General features: G+C 42.6%; 1 protein-coding gene across 2 annotated transcripts in view; it reads left to right on the top strand.

Annotated features, from left to right (window-relative positions):
- The window catches only part of LRP5 (LDL receptor related protein 5), a 262,260-nt gene that overhangs the window by 233,894 nt on the left and 11,441 nt on the right, over positions 1–16,925 (top strand). For both annotated transcript variants that reach the window (XM_032801562.2, XM_032801560.2), the window contains exons 16-19: positions 1,596–1,805; positions 5,571–5,696; positions 12,346–12,582; positions 13,261–13,371. In XM_032801562.2, coding sequence (XP_032657453.1) covers positions 1,596–1,805; positions 5,571–5,696; positions 12,346–12,582; positions 13,261–13,371 — 684 coding nt within the window. The remainder of the gene's footprint in view (positions 1–1,595; positions 1,806–5,570; positions 5,697–12,345; positions 12,583–13,260; positions 13,372–16,925) is intronic.

The raw sequence follows: 16,925 nt of genomic DNA, 5'->3' as shown, positions 1-16,925 counted from the left end.
TGGTTAACGTGGTATGCCCTGGTCTGTAGAGTCAGTTAACTCAGTTCTTCTTAGTAACCATTTTCAAGCACCGTAAAATGCCCTAGGAGTGACAACTGCTCTGCCTTAGATGCCTGGAAATGTTAGTTTTAAATTCAGCACCGTTTCTTTCTACTTTATGAGGGTCAGGCACTTGGAAAGTGAGCTTAGAATCTCTGTCCTGTGGAAGTAAGATGTCTGAGATCGTTGTTGAAATACTGACACTGGTTTTGTATTATGAGCGTGTTCCCCCTCGCCATCTTTGTCTTGTCCATTCTTTCCACGCTGTCCCCTCATTTTTCTCCTTCCTGCCTTAGAGCCTGCTTCTCTCTCCATTCAGCCGCTCCCCACTTCCAAGCTCATCTATACTCTCATGCCATATCATTGATCAGACTTACCTCATCACTGCCTGTCGCTTTGCCACCTTCCTCCATCAAGCACTTTCTCTTCATCTCCATTTTCAAGGCTCTGACTGTGGCCTGAATAAACCATCTGCCTCATTTCCCTCTCAGTACCTCCCTCCCTCTGTTCCTGAGGCTGCCCTCTGCAGCAGGAGCTTTGATGTCCTGCATCTCAGCAAATGAGCTGGATTTTTTCCCTGTTGGGGATCTGCTGTTGACAACTGGTGTGCAGGGCAGAAAGCAGGAAATAGGAAGAGTTGCTGAATGTTGTAGGAAATCACTACTGGGGAAAAAAACAACAAACCCAGCTTTCTCCATCTGCAGGCCCCTACGCTGCGCCCTACAGAACTTCCAGCTTCTAGAGTAAATGAAGCAGAGGTCTTACAAATAGCTTCATTCTCTCCGCAGCCCTGATTCATTCTCTGTGCCCAGAATGAGGCAGGGATCCTGTAGACAAAAAGTGTGTGATCATGTATTTAAAGATTGTATCATAGGGTATATGCATCACGGAGGTGAATAAAGATTACACAGGCAACCTAAAATTTGGCATTTTCCAACTTTTGAATGCTTAACTTAGCAACCTTATTGTGCTTAACACGGAGCTATTTTAATGTTGTATGTGTGTATGTATGTACGTACCTGTGTGTATTATGTGTGAGTGTTTATGTATGTATATAACATTAAATGTACCTAGGATTTTTATATAGTACCAGTCACTGTGACGCCAATGAATTATCAGCTTTCTCTTGTTAAAGAATAGCATCAGCACGTAATGTTCTATGTAGATTTTTCCTGGAAAACTCAATAAGTACTATTTTAAAAAATGTGAATGCCTCTCTCAAGAAATATCTTCCATGAGACCTTAGCTTGTAGGGAAAAATTCTAATCTCTGCTGCCCATAGATGGTTCCCATTGGTAGCTCAATATGTCTGAGAGTAGAACTTGCCTGTCAGTGCTTGAAAGTGAATTTTTTTTTTAATTTAGCCCTTGGAAACATTTCCAGTTGCACTGGATCAAAAAAAATGTATTCAGAATTCATTTATGATAATAAGACTGTTTGAAGGATAAAGTGTGTTTTGGAAACAAGTACACTTTGTTATAAAAGAGAAAAGAAAAGATGAGACAAAAGTTTGTCTTTGCAAAACCTGTATTTGCTTTAGCTTTTGATTGTTTCAGGAGCTAACCGTGTGACATTGGAGGACTCCAACATCCTGCAGCCAATGGGACTGACTGTGTTGGGGAATCACTTGTACTGGATTGACCGTCAGCAGCAGATGATTGAGAGAGTTGAGAAAACCAGTGGATACAAGAGGACTAGAATCCAAGGCCGAATTGCTCACTTGACAGGCATTCATGCAGTGGAAGAAGTTGATATGGATGAATTTTGTAAGTTTATTTCAGTGCCATGTATTCTTGATTGCTCCGGTACTAGTTTTTCTTAAACGTCTGAATCAGACACCCAGTGTGTATCCTAGTATGTGAATTTCTGATTCTTCAGTTTCTGATTTGTTGTGAGTTTTTGTGTTCATTTTAAACAGAATGTGCCCAGGTTTTTTAGTAAGCACTGTTTGAAACCAGGGAGGTTTTTGCTTATGAAAAATGGTGCATATAATTTTGGCTATTTATGTAACACTCAAAAATACACCAGGCGTTCTACAGACTTATAAGACAGATTTCTGCTGTAAAGAAATGACAATTTGTACACAAAATACAGGCATAGGGCTTGATTGTGAGGGGTGCTGAACACTCTCACCTCAACCCAGCTAAGCACTTAAGCATGTGACCACCCCCGTTGACTTCAAATAAGTTCTTAGCTGGATTGCGGCCAGTCCAGTGTGCTCAGCACCTTGCAGGATGGACCTCCCAGAAGAGAAAGCAATGCAAACCTCTTTTCCCATTTCTGTCATGAATAATCTCTGCACAGAAAGATGGCTATCGGATGTTGTAGTACACCTCTACCCCAATATAACGCTGTCCTCAGGAGCCAAAAAATCTTACCGCGTTATAGGTGAAACTGCATTATATCGAACTTGCTTGGATACACTAGAGTGCGCAGCCCTGCCCCCCCGGAGCACTGCTTTACCGCGTTATATCTGAATTTGTGTTATATCGGGTCGTGTTATATCGGAGTAGAGGTGTAGTTAGCAATCTATTCAGCATGCATATGCATAATACAAAATTTGCGCCTGAAGCTGCTAAGAAAAACTAGATGTAGGCTGTTTGATTCAGAGAGGTTAACTACACTAGCCTTTCACCATTGCAAACCTGTGATCACACGTGTTTTACTGTGTACCATAAGGGAGTTATTCCACATAGGATTAGGGGAATCAGCTATAAGAAAAATAGCTCTGCTTTACATCTGCATTTCTAAAAGAGGCATCAAGGAGCAAGGGGGGCTTTTGTTGAACCGCAAAGTGAGGAAGGGTGGCTCCTTTTAAAATAGTTCACTGCAGTACATCTCCACTGATCCTGGGGGGAGAGACGTAAGGGAGGAGAAGCTATGTATTGTTTGCCCTGCCTATCCTACCTTAGAAACAAGGGTGGACAAACATACTGGAGTAGCAGGCATGCGAGCATGAAACACTGTTGCAACAAAAGGAACATTGAAAACTAGCTCGGACTGTCTGTTTCACTTTGCTTCTCCTAGAGAGTGGTGTTGGAGGCCAGACATAATCTGGCAGAAGGGAGAGATCCAGAAAGAACAGGAAAAAGGAAAAAAAATACGGGGGAGACGCACCCTTGGTTAATTTTAGGATGTGTGCGTTAGCCTTCCAAGTGATCACCTAATCGTAGTATTGTCCTTCCCATTTCATCTCCCTCCGGGAGATGTTTTTCTGTGCTTGCTTGATTTTTGTTGTCTTCATTTAGATTGCAAGCTCTTCAGCACAGGGATTCTGTCTTTGTTATTGTAACATACCATGTATGTTTATGTCATTATGTAAGTACTAATAACGAGGCTAAGACTTGACCAAGCAGAGCAAGGAGCTGCACCAGTGGGTTAGTGGAAACATACCATAATCTGGTTCCACTTTTGGTCTCTTTCTCCAGGAACCATCAGATGTTAGAACTGTAGAGACACTCAGCCCCTGGGGATGATGGTAATGGGTCCCCTCTGGCTGACTGACAGAGAAGTGCTGATGAGATACAGGAGGTCTTCTGTCAAACTCTCCGCATCTGAAAGAAGGATGATGCAGGGCCTTTGAGGAGAGAAAGATGTTAACTGGGGGACTGAGAAGGGGAAGGATCCGAGAAAACCTCCCGAAAAAAGGAAGAGAATTAAAAAAGAGAGAGAAAGAAAAGACTGTGGAAAGATGCAGAGAATGAAAGAGACAGAATGACAGAATAAGGGAGAGTAAAGGAGTGGTGGGGAAAGGAAAAATATCCCCAATACAAAAGGGGCTTGGAAGGAGACCTGAAGGTAGGGAGTGGTTGTGTGTGTGTTTGTTTAATTTTAGGATATCATGTCTGTTTCTTTTATCTACTCATCTAATAAACTATGATTGATAACTTCTCTGGAAGTTGAAAGACACCTGGAAAGAAAATGTCCTGATATTTTCAAATCTTTTTTTCCATCCACCCATTACCGCTACTGTTTGAAAAAGCCATTAACTAGAATAGCAAGAGGTGCATTGACAGAACTGTGTAGGGGGAAACCTGTGTGATGTTTGCTTGCACTCTTACTAATCCTTGTTTTATAAGCACGGAAACCCTCAAATTTCGAAAATAAGAGTATAGGAATCATTCATTTAAAAAAAAGGAATTGGAGCCATTTTAGTGCATTTGTTCTAGAATTTTGCAAACGATTAACCCCTTTTCTTTCACAATATGTAATATTCGCCATTCCTAGCCTTTTCTCTAGCATCTCCTTGCCATACTCCCAGTGTCTCTCCAAGGTACCCTTACTTTACTGCTGCAAACAGATTTTATTTTTTTAATTTAAGCACTATTCAGAGAATTGGGAAATGATTTTCACATGCTAAATCATGAATGGTTTTAAAAAAAAAAGAAGGCGGCAAGGGGGAGAGTGCTTTATTTTGTTTATGACAAGGATCCTGCTTTCTACTTTGAGTCACACTTGAAAAGAATCACCCTTCAGGGCTGAAATCTGAAACTTGTCCTTTAAAGCCAAATCTCTGTTGCAACAGAACAATTTAAAAAAAGTTTTCTTTTGCTCTTCCAACAATCCATGCTGCGTGCAGTGGCATCTTAAGACTATATATAAAAATTCTATGTTTATTAAAAGTGAAGGCAGATTTCTGTGCTAAATGCCTGATTAACGAGTCTGAGCAGATTGAGAGCACATTTGGCACAGAAATATTTAACTATATTTATATGCCCCCCTCCCCTTTGTAAAAATCTTAGAACTTACTAGTACTGGATCCAAGAATGCATCATTCTGTGACATAACAAATATGGGCTCCACTCCAACAAGATGCTTCAGAATGTGCTTAAGTGTAAGCACATAGAGGAAGTGATGTAATCCAGTGGATAAGGCATTAAACTAGGACTCAAGAGACCTGGGTTCTGTTCCCAGCTCTGCCATCTGTCTGCTTCTCTTTGTCTGTCTTGTCTATTTAGGTTGCCTATTTGAGGAGCTATTGGGTGCTTAGCACTTTTGAGGCTACTTACCTAAGTGCCTAAAAGTGGGTTTAGAAGTCTAACTGTACCTATTATTTTTTTTTTAAATCTTGGCCCATATATGTATTTTTATGTGTGTGTGTACGTATGTGTACTTCAGTTTTGTAAATAATTTTGGGTCCTTCGAGATTAAGTGTACTGAACAGGCCTTTTGTTTGGTTTAAACAAAAGTATCACGTCTCTTCTTAATGTCCAGTTCGCAGATGAAATGCAGATGAAGTCTACTCGTTCTTTAAGTGTAGTCTTTTACAAGAAGCTTCTACTAGTTTCTTTGCATCCTAGTTTCTAAATATTTAAAGGATTTCTGAGAAGTCCATATATCTTGGTTTTCAGGAGCAATTTTCCTAGAGAGACTGTAAATCAGCTTTTGAGCAGTGACCTGGGAAGTCATGCATTTACTGTGTTCATGTCTAGTGAAAGTTGGTAGTTCTTACAGAAACCAGCTTTGCACTACCTGAACATCCTTATTTATTGACAGTACACAATATTCCATTCCATGTGTTGTTTATGCAGCTGCACATCCATGTTCCCGTGATAATGGTGGCTGTTCACACATCTGCATTGCAAAAGGAGATGGAACCCCAAGATGCTCATGCCCAGATCATCTTGTACTTTTACAGAACCTCTTAACATGTGGAGGTAAGTGAATTAATTTAATAGGGCTTTTTATATAGGGAGCACATATCCATAAAGACTCTCAGGGCTCCTGGGGTCAAGAAGCTGCATAGTCAGATTTGGGCTTGATGGCCTCATATGTTTAAGGTGCTATTAAGTGTTGACTGATAGTCAAATGAGAATTTATTTTAGCTATCTTTGTTTTTAAAGGATGGGATTTTCAGAAGTTAACTCTGCTCTCATTAAAGTGAATGGTAAAACTTCCATTGATTTCAATGGAGGAGCAGTTAGGCCAATACTGAGTACTTCTGAAACGCCCACTCAAACTGTATGTATTTGTAACTTTTGCACAGGTATTCTGTTAAGACCAGTCTTAGCTCTGCATGGAGGATCTCTTCTTCCATGTTTCAATCTCCATCCGTGTCCAAAATTTCCATCTGTGGTCAACAGGAAGTGCACTCATAAGGAAGAGCAGAGTACGAGAACTCAGATCTGCTTTGCTTTATTTTTCTAGTCCAAGAACCAATAGAAGAGAGGGGGGAAATGGGGAAATGGAGAACACAAAGGCTCACATACTCACCTTCTTGCTAATTTACATTAGTGGTGCTTCTTTTCATCCCTTCTATTCACATGCATGTTTGCCCCCTCTCCTCCTAATGTGTGATCACAAGTTCCACTGTGATAAACTTTAACCTAGTCATTTCACCTGCACTTTCCTGAATGTATGTAGGCTCTGACTAAAGATATCTACACAGTTCTGTAGAAACGTGAGTCCAGATTCAGTGCTTGGATGCACACACACAGTTCCCCTGGACATAACTGGTACATCCATAGTCAAAACTTGGCCCTTACTCCATAAGGTCTGGTGTTTTGATCTTTGAATCTATGTCTCTGTCTTCATTGCCAGCAAAATGCCCCTCTGGGCCTCAGAAGATTTAGCACTTGTATTGATACTTACTGAAGTGTATCTGATGTGACTGATTGGAGTGTTGTGCTGTAAACCTGCTTGGTAGAGTGTGACTTTGGCCTTGGCTACACTGGTGCTTTACAGCGCTGCAACTTTCTTGCTCAGGGGTGTGAAAAAAAAAGCGCTGCAAGATACAGCACTGTAAAGTGCCAGTGTAAACAGTGCCCCAGCGCGGGGAGCGCGGCTCCCAGCGCTGCAAGCTAAACCCCATGAGGATGTGGAGTACGTGCAACGCCGGGAGAGCTCTCTCCCAGCACTGGCGCTGCGACCACACTCGCACTTCAAAGTGCTGCCATGGCAGCGCTTTGAAGTTTCAAGTGTAGCCATACCCTATGTTGCATTAGGCTGTGATGACATAGTGTTGAACAGGACAGTGCTGACATGTCATAAGACCATATGCGACATTTCGCAAACCCGGAAATTAGTGTCTGAGTATGTTTTTGATGCACTCTGTTGCTAATAAAATCAAGACAGTTCTGGCAATCCCAAGATGAGTAGTGACCCTGTTCATTATAGTAGCTCTCTTAATCCCCCACTTTATGCTTTTCTGCCTCTTTCCCAATCCCAGGAGTTTTCACTGGTTATAGCACTGCACATGCTGGGGGAATTAAAAAAACAAACAAACACATTTCTTCTGGGAGGCCTCATATCTTCAATATTTTAGCTTTATCACTGCACTCCAGATTTTTTAAAAAACATATTCATTTCTGTCTAGATTTCATGTGCTGGCTGAACTCTGACTTCCCCAGGGGAAGTCATTTCCATTATAAACTGTTTTCTTTCCCATGACCACAACACACTGTGTGGTTTCAGAGCAGTAGTGGTTACTTCTGGAGGCCAAAAAATAAATAAATCAGCCTACTCGTATTTCTCAATCTGTTGCTCCTGTAAGACATTGCCAGTGAGACATTTCTTACCTCCCACTGATTCATTATCTTCTCCTATAAATCTAACAAATTTAGGGCCTCCCTTTTGGTCTTCGTTCATTTTTATCTTATCCAGAGCCTGTTAATACTTTCTGACACATCCTGTCTGCATCATTAGCAATCCTGAGTCAGTATCTTTCAGTAGCCTGATAAAAAGAAGTTGCAGAGTGTCTGCCCACAGATGCTTTGACCAGTTTTAGGCCTAAATTTGTATCTGCTCACTGCGACGGGGTACAATATTAAATGCAGCTCAGTGGCTGAATTCAGCTTCCAGAGAAGAGCCGGTCATTCTTATTTTCTGCATTGTCTGGAAATGTTGTGTCTGAATAGGAAATCCAGATTAGTTTTAATTCCTTAGTTTTCCCAGTTATTTGTGTAAGTGACATATTAGTTTATTCAGAATTGTTAATTCATTGGTTACAGTTGAGTTGGTCAGTATTGCCAACTCCAAGCATTCAAAAATTATGATTCAGACCTCAAAAATCAAAATTAGCTTAAAAAATCATGAGATTAAAAATAATAAATATTGGGTTTTTATTGTTTGCCTTTTGGGGTTTGAGCTGCTGAGATACACTTGGGACACTTTTTCAAGCTTTTCTCCACAACCAAGAGGGCTAGAAACTTTAGTTTAAATGAAAGATCAGATTTCTCATGTAGTCACATGACTCTGGGAGCTGGGGCTTTAAGAAAAACACAAAAACATCTATTGATTTTTACTTCTCCCATTGTCACCAAGAAGGAGATTTTCTGATGCTGGCTGTTAAAAAAGAATTCTGTATTACAAAGTGGCCATGCTGGGCCCTTCTGTATTATGCAGAATTTGTTACACAACAAGTACAGTAACATTGTCATCACGGAGCCACTGTATGAATATATTATTGCTGTTAGAATCACAGAATATCAGGGTTGGAAGGGACCTCAGGAGATCATCTAATCCAACCCCCTGCTCAAAGCAGGACCAATCCCCAGACAGGTTTTTGCCCCAGATCCCTAAATGGCCCCCTCAAGGATTGAACTCTCAACCCTGGGTTTAGCAGGCCAAGGCTCAAACCACTTAGCTATCCCTCCCCACAAGGAAGATTACATCTTTCTCCTGGAAGATCAGTATGAGAATTCTAACAACATTTCATTGATTTTTCAGACACTGCCACTTAACGTAAGACTATGCCTTATATATTCACTATAACAAATGTGTAATGTGATAACCCATTGTAGTTCTTTAACACAGCTGATTTACATATTCTAGGGAGGTAGTGGTATCTAGTGGCTAGGTCCTGGACTGGGACTCAGGAAATTTAGGTGGTTCTTCAAATGTTTGGTCATGTCCATTCCATTGTAGGTGTGTGTGCTTGCCACGTGCACCAGTGCTGGAAGTTTTTCCCACAGTGGTATCCGTAGGGGACTGCTTCTGGTGCCTGCTGGAGTGGTGCGCATATGCACCAGTATAAAAGGCGCCACCGGCTCCGCACTCCCTCAGTTCCTTCTTATCACCGGTGACGGTGCTGCAAAGTCTTCTTGCCTTGGGCGTCCCCTCCAGATGTGGCTGGCATCCGTCTACTCCCCGGTCATCATGATCCCGCCGCAGGTACTTACCTCCCTGCAGTGGTGGTCTAACACGATTCTGGTGTTGGAAGGTGTGCCATTGGCGAGCGTGTGACCCATGGTCTCTCTGATTTCAGATGCATCCGACCTTGGTTGGGGAGTGCATTTCTGTACACTGTGAACTCAAGTTATGGTCACGGGAGGAGCTCGCGTTACATATAAACATCAGGGCGCTCAGAGCCATCCATCTGACTTGCGGTGTCTTCCTTTCCCAACTGTCCGGTCAGTGGTGCAGATGTTGACGGACAATACGGCCTCCATGTTCTGTGTCAACAGGCCAGGTGGGAACTCATTCATCTGCTCTGTGCCAGGAAACCCTCTGTCTGTGGGACTTCTGCATTCAGCATGTGATCCACCTGGAAGCCTCGCACCTCCCCGGTGTCCGGAACATGCTGGCGAATCACCTCAGCAGGTCCTTTTTCTCTCACCATGAGTGGTCCCTTCAGTTGGAGGTCATCAGAATGCTATTCCAGAAGTTGGGAACTCCCTGAGTGGACCTGTTCGCAACCAGACAGACCAGAAAGTGTCATCAGTTCTACTCTCTCCAAGGCCTCGGCAGAGGCTCACTTTCCGATGCCTTTTTCCTGTCATGGTCAGGAGACCTGATGTATGCCTTCCCACCAATTCTGCTCATCAGCAAAGTCCTCTCAGAAATCAAGAGGGACAAGGCATGAGTCATTATGATTGGCCCAGTGTGGCCTCACCAGCATTGGTTCGGCATGCTTATGGACCTGGCCTTAGCAGCCCTATGGCCACTTCCCAGCCACCCGGACCTTCTCTCTCCACCTCACAGCTTGGATACTGCATCGCTGAATCCAGAGGAACAAGCCTGCTCTAGTCATATACAGCAGGTTCTCTTGGAGAGAAGAAAGCCCCCAACCACATCAATTTACTTGGCAAAGTGGAAGTATTTCTCCTGCTGGGCGTCAGAGCAGATTATCTCCCAGACTCAGTCATCTCTGCAATCTATCCTAGATTACCTTCTTCATTTAAAGCACCAGGGCCTTGCCTTTTCTTCAGTCAAGGTGCACCTGGCTGCCATATTGGCCTTCCATCATCTCATCCAGGGTAGATCAGTATTCTCGCATGAGATGTTGATTGGGTTCTGAAAGGCCTTGAAAGACTCTTTCCGCCAATCTGGGACCCAGTTCCCCAATAGGACTTCAACCTGGTCCTCTCAAGGCTCACCCTTTGAGCCTATGGCTTCTTGTTCCCTTTCCTGCTTGTCGTGGAAGGTTGCATTCCTTGCTATTACCTCAGTGAGACGGGTCTCCAAGATTAAAGCCCTCACTTCGGAGCCCCGTACATAGTATTCTGCAAGGACAAGGTCCAGCTGTGGCCCCATCAGTTCTTCCTGCCAAAGGTGGTGTCACACCTCCATGTCAACCAGGATATCTTCCTCCTGGTTTTCTGTCCAAAGCCTCACATGACCAATGAAAAGAAGCGGCTGCAAACACTATATGTCAGGCACGCGCTGGCTTTCTACCTGGAGCGCACCAAACCCTTCCACAGATCGACCCAGGTCTTTATTGCGATAGCTGACCAGATGAAGGACCTTCCGGTGTCCTTTCAAAGGATTTTGAATTGGATCACCACCTGCATCCGAACTTGTTATGACTTGGCACAGACTGTGCCTCCACCAGTAGCGAAGGCTCACTCGACGAGGGCACAGGTGTCTTCAGATGTCTTCCTGGCGCATGTCCCTATCCAGAACATTTGCAGGGCTGCAACGTGGTCTTTGGTACACACATTCATGGGACATTACAACGTCATTCAGCAAGCCAGAGATGACAGTGGCTTTGGCAGAGCTGTGATGCAATTAACACATCCATGAACTCCTTACCCTCCTCTGGTGGTACTGCTTGGGAGTCATCTACAGTGGAATGGACATGAGCAAGCAGTCAAAGAAGAAAAGACGGTTACCTTTAGTATCTGTTGCTCTTCGAGATGCGTTGCTCATGTCCATCCCATGACACGCCCTCCTTCCCCTCTGTCAGAGTTCTAGCAAGAAGGAACTGAGGGGTGGGGAGCCGGCGGCACCTCTTATTCCGTGGCATACGTGCACCATTCCAGAGGGCTCCAGAGCTGATCCTCTATGGATACCATTGAAGGAAAAGCTTCCTGCACTGGTGCATGTGGCGAGCACACACCCCTACAATGGAATGGAAATGAGCAACACATCTCAAAGAACAACCATTATGAAAGGTAACCATCTTTTTAGTCTCCAGCTCTGCCACTGACCTGTTGAGTGACCTTGAGCAAATCACATCACCTCTCTGTGCCTCAGTTTCCCCATCTGTAAAATGAGGATAATGATATTAACCTCCTTTGTAAAGCATTTGAGATCTAAAGTTGAAAAGTACTATATGAGAGCTAGTTGTTATTATTCAAAAGGGGTTGGCTTTGCTGTTCTGTTGTAATATATGTTTAAGTGCCTTTGACAGCTGGCAGCTGGTTCTTAACCCAGTCACTGATGTTTAATGCGATGCTGCTGAATGGGGCAGCAGTGGTGGACATTGCTCCCAGGACCTCTGGATGAGAGAGCATGAGCCTCTAGCGCCCAAGCCAAAGAAACACCAGATTCCTTAGCTTAAACCGTCGTAGCAGATTCATAAACATCTATACACGGACTAACCACTAGACAAGGACAGAGAGACATACTGAGTAAGCATGGGTTACATTTGGTTTAGGTAAACTAGTGACTAGTTCACCCAGAATACCAGCTTTGTTATAAAGATTATGCTAAACCATGATCAGAAATATCCTAGGATAATGTAATTTAGGGATTAGAGTTGTGTGAAGCTAGCAGTTTGTGCTTTGCAAGTGGAAACTGATATTTCCTGAGTGTTCGTTTACATGAAACCCATATGAAAATCTCTTTGAAAACAAAGTTGCTAACACAAGGTTACTTATTCAAAGTTCCCTGCCACCAGTCCAGTTCTTAGACAACTGGACCATGCCTCTTCTGTCAGCATACACATTTTTTTGTTACAAATTGGGAAACATTTATTCCCTGGGCAAAACTGTAAATTATCTCTTGATGAAAACGTGTCATTTTCACAGAGGAATTTCAGCATGGACATAAGTTTTCCATCTGTGAAAAGTCTCTTTCACTTTTTATATATATAATCTTTTTATCAGGACTAAAATAAGTATGCATGGTTTTTATTTTCTCCAGAACCTCCAACTTGTTCCCCAGATCAGTTTACCTGTGCGACTGGGGAGATAGACTGTATCCCAATGGCATGGCGATGTGATGGATTTCCAGAATGTGATGACCAGAGTGATGAAGATAGCTGTCCTATATGCTCAGCAGCCCAGTTTCAGTGTGAGAAAGGACAATGTATTGATGCCCGTTTGCGGTGTAATGGAGAAATTGACTGCCAAGATAAATCTGACGAAGCAGACTGCAATAGTAAGATTTATTGTCCTGAGTGCCTGGCTCTAACACAAACAGCCATCCATGATTTAAAGACCTTTCTTTTTACTCTGAAACCAAAAATGCAAAAATATGTTATGAAAAGCTTAAAACATGTGTTGATTCTGCCCTTCTCTCCTTCTTCATCTCTCCCCCACCCCCTTTTCTATGCCTCAAAGTATACGTTTCCATAACTGCGTAAGTTATCTGATCAGCTACTTGTAAGCCTTAGGGAAAATAAATAGTCTGTTTAAAATCCAAAGCAAACACAGGAAACAAATGCACAGGGCTAATTTGACTAAAGACCTTGGATTTTCAGGAGCTGAAATAGATTTCCTCTCCATTCTGTTGCCTTAATGGCATATTCTGTTTTCTGGGAGGGGATTTTTTTTCAAGTTAATCAAGACTTGTGTACTTCAGCTGTGTAATTGCTCGTACGTGCCAGAATTACACACTGTCTAAACTGTGTGTGTCTTGCTGACCAATTTTCTCCTAAGTACTAGACAGTGACGCAGATATTCAGTTTCCAGGTGGATAAAGTTTAATGTACACAGCAAGTGTTCTATACATTACGTCTAGTTTCGTGAGATGTTCAGTTACTTCACAGAGCAGGTTATAATTTGATTTAGATTAAGGTTTTGTGTGCTAACTAAACGGTTATTTTTTCCCTTGCAGCAATCTGTCTCCCAAATCAGTTTCGATGTGCCAGTGGCCAGTGCATCCTCATAAAACAGCAGTGTGACTCCTTTCCAGATTGCATCGATGGGTCTGATGAACTCATGTGTGGTGAGAGGGCTTTCTTTGAGATTAAAGCTGTCTGCATACATGCAGGCATTACATTCCTGTCCCCGTTTGAAGCGTGTGTATGTTGACCGTTACTTCTGTGGCTGGCCCTGAGTCCAGGGGGATAGACCAAGCTCTAGCTTGCTACTAAACTCAGTCCTGTCTACACTGTAACAGCAACCTTGTTGGTGGCCTGATTACAACTCACTGGTAGCCTTGGAATTCATAAGGCTGCCGCACAGTTCAGGAACACTGTTAAAACAAGGCTTAGCCCCATCTACATTACAAGATCAAGCTCTAATTATGTCAAAAGATGACTGTTGTGACGAGGGCCCCAGCAAGATACCCTGAAGATAGGATAAGAGAGCATAGGCGAGACCTTGATTTCCTGGCTGAAATATAATCAGAAGTTCTCATGACCAGAGCTGTATGTGAGTTATGGCTGAGCCTCTGACAACTACTCCATTTTGCCCTTAGTTGCTGTTGGCCCATTATTTTGTCAAATGCTTTGAGAAGCATGGAAGGCATAATGCAAATTCCATTCTGTTCTGCCCAAAACTGCCCCCGCTTTTCCCACCCACCCCCACCTTCCATGCCTGGGCATACAGCTCATGAAGCTTTTGAATAGCGGGGAGGAGTAAGGACAGCCACTTTCAGCTACAAAGGGGACTGTTTTAATTGAATGGTTGCAGCTCCTTGCTCTGAAGTGCTGCTGTGGGATAGAAGCATAAACACTGCTCTTCTGGGAATCTCATATGAACAAACAAAAATCAGTCACCGAGTTTATATAGTGAATGCTACAGATCATCTAAGAATGTCAGTCTTAGGGCGCTGGCTAATTGCCAGGTATTTAATATGTTGGTGATCGGCAAGTTTCTCAAGCGTGAGAGGAAGCTGATGAGGGGTGTTGTGCCAGGTGGGGGAGGGGTGATTGGGAGAAGGAGCCAGGTTGGGTTACCTCACTCCTCCCTCCCCTAGCTTGCATTATCCTACACATCCCATCCCTTTCTGGTTGGTTACTGACCCACCCTTCCTCATGCTGGGAAATAGCAGTGGGAGGCATGTTTCATTAGCAACCGGGACTAAGGGGTGAGGGCTAGTAGCATGATGAACAGGTAAGAGCAAGGGGCAGCATTCGAAGGATGAGCTGGGCTCATGAGGCTTTCAACCCATATGGGAGGGAACTCTTCAAAAGCACAATAGGGGCAGGGCAGGGGCAGAAGAAGGCTGGGAATGTAGGAGAAGCCTCATTAGGGGAGAAAAGAAAGTGGGAGCAGGAAAGGGGGTTTGCCTGGGAGAGGAGAAGAGCAGTAGAAGATTAATTCATTTGGAAACTCATACCCTGGAAACTTCAGGATGAATATTCTCCTGTTCCCCAATTGTCCCTTTTTCTCTAGCCTCCCAAACCCTCTTGCAGCCCTCACCCAATTCCTCCTTCCTAATAATAGTAAAAAGGGTTTTTTTGTGCATTTGGCAGCATTTTATATATAGCCAGTTTTCTTTCTTTTCTGCACGCAGTTAGGCCCAGATCCAGCAATTAAATCTGCACAGCCACAGTTGGTCTCCATGCAAGTGCAAGGATGCATACACAAGACCTTTGTCCTGCAGTCAGATCCTCAGTTAGTTTCTTGCTTGATGAAAAATGTCCATCGAGGGAACAAAAAAAAAAAATCTTTTACAAATCAGGAGTTTAGTATTCCAGTTTCGATAAAGCATCCTTTGATTTTTTTTTAATTGGCCATTTTAAAACAAATCTAGTTGAGTCCCCCTTTAAAATGATCATCTGATCGGTAGAATGGTTCAAACTCTAATTCTGAAGGGTGGATCGATCCTCCGCTGGTGTACATTGGGGATAACGCCAATGTCTTCAGTTGTACTACCCTGATTTGCACAAGCTGAGGATCTGGCCCCAAGTTTGTGCTGAATTTTCTTATGTTAACTTTGGCTGCATCAAGGAAATTAAAAATACACAAACACCACGGGGAGATAAAAAGTACACTTCTCTCACCTACTGCCTCTGCAGCAATGGTTACACTAACATGTTATTCCCTGAGCTGTGTTGACATCAGTCATTGATAGTGAGGCATGAAGATCCTTTTAGCATGACATGATGAGCTGATAATATAATCTGAATTAGTTGTTAAATCAGAATAGCTTTGTTATGTTCAGCTCCATTCAAAACGCAGGAAGGATAAAAAAAATCATTGATTTGCCAAATGGAATAGGACAAATGATAAAGCAGTGCAAGAGTTTTTATCAGATTACTGAATGGGTTTGATTCAGCCTGTACTTGTTGGTACACTATGCTAGCATTTCCCTCATGGCCACATAAGAGATTCTGCAGAATTTAAGATTTCATTTAATTAAAAAAGACACCAGAGTTTGCTGAGCCGATTCAGCTCCTGATTATATCACCTCTTCAGATCTGGCCGTAAGTCTTTGACTCAATGACGTGATCCAGTGCAGGATTAATTTTAAGGAGAGGTGTGAAGTGCCCCGCCATTGCCTCAAGAACGCACTGTTAACTCTGAAAGCTAATGATACCGATTAATACATTTTAGTGTGTTGGTTATTTCAGTCAGAAAGTCACATATTTTGGGATGTTGGGCAAAATTTCAGGAGAGCTATCACCATGTTTTAAAAAAGAAAGTGTCTGCCAATGACAAAAATAAACAATAACCAAACAAAGTAGTTAAGATACATATATGATGCTGTCACTTTTGCATTATACTGCATTGAAGAGTAAAAAAGAAACTTTTACAAATGCAAATGTGACAGAAAAGCTCAATTCTCCCCTCAGCATAAAAGTGAGAACAGTTATTTTCTAAAAATGTAAAAAAAAAAATGAACATTTTAAATCCTAAAGATTTATTTCTTTTTAGGAGGGAAAGTAAACTAATGGTTATAATACATTCTACCACTGAAAAATCAAAACAGTGTGTGTATAGCCAATCAACCGTCCCATTCATCATTCAGTAATTAAACTGTTAATTAATAAGATGGGAAGAATTCTCACAGCTCTATAAATGAATGGGTTTTCTTCCTGTCCTTTTTAATGATAATTTTCTTTCAACACGATATATTATTGTATAAGTTCAGCAGAAGGCATAGCACATGTGGAGGTATTCTTGGCTGAGCGAGCATGTGGTGGTTTGCAACATAAGTGGTCTCATTTTATTCCAACAGTGATTTGATTCGTCACCTAAAACTGACATGAGAATGACATTCCATGACAGATAACATTCTATGAAAACAGAGACCAGAAGATAAACTGCATTATTGGTGTTGTTTAGTATTTGTATTATTGTAGTGCCTAATTGTATGTCTACACTGTAGTATAAGCCCAGGGTTCACATTCAGGTTCAAGCCTAACACACACCCTTCCGTATACACACACATCATGCTAACCCAGGGCTTGGATCCAGGACCCCATGGGGATGAAGTGTCCAAGCCTGAGTCAAGCCGGGAGTCAGGTTGCAGTGTAGACTTAGCCCCTCTGGTGGACTTGTACTCTGACGTCCACCAAAAGTATCCCGCAATACTACAGGCTGAGTTTC

This window comes from Chelonoidis abingdonii, chromosome 4 (genome assembly GCF_003597395.2).
Source record: "Chelonoidis abingdonii isolate Lonesome George chromosome 4, CheloAbing_2.0, whole genome shotgun sequence".
In the NCBI taxonomy this organism is placed as follows: Eukaryota; Metazoa; Chordata; order Testudines; family Testudinidae; genus Chelonoidis; species Chelonoidis abingdonii.
This window is presented reverse-complemented; position numbering and strand designations above follow the sequence as displayed.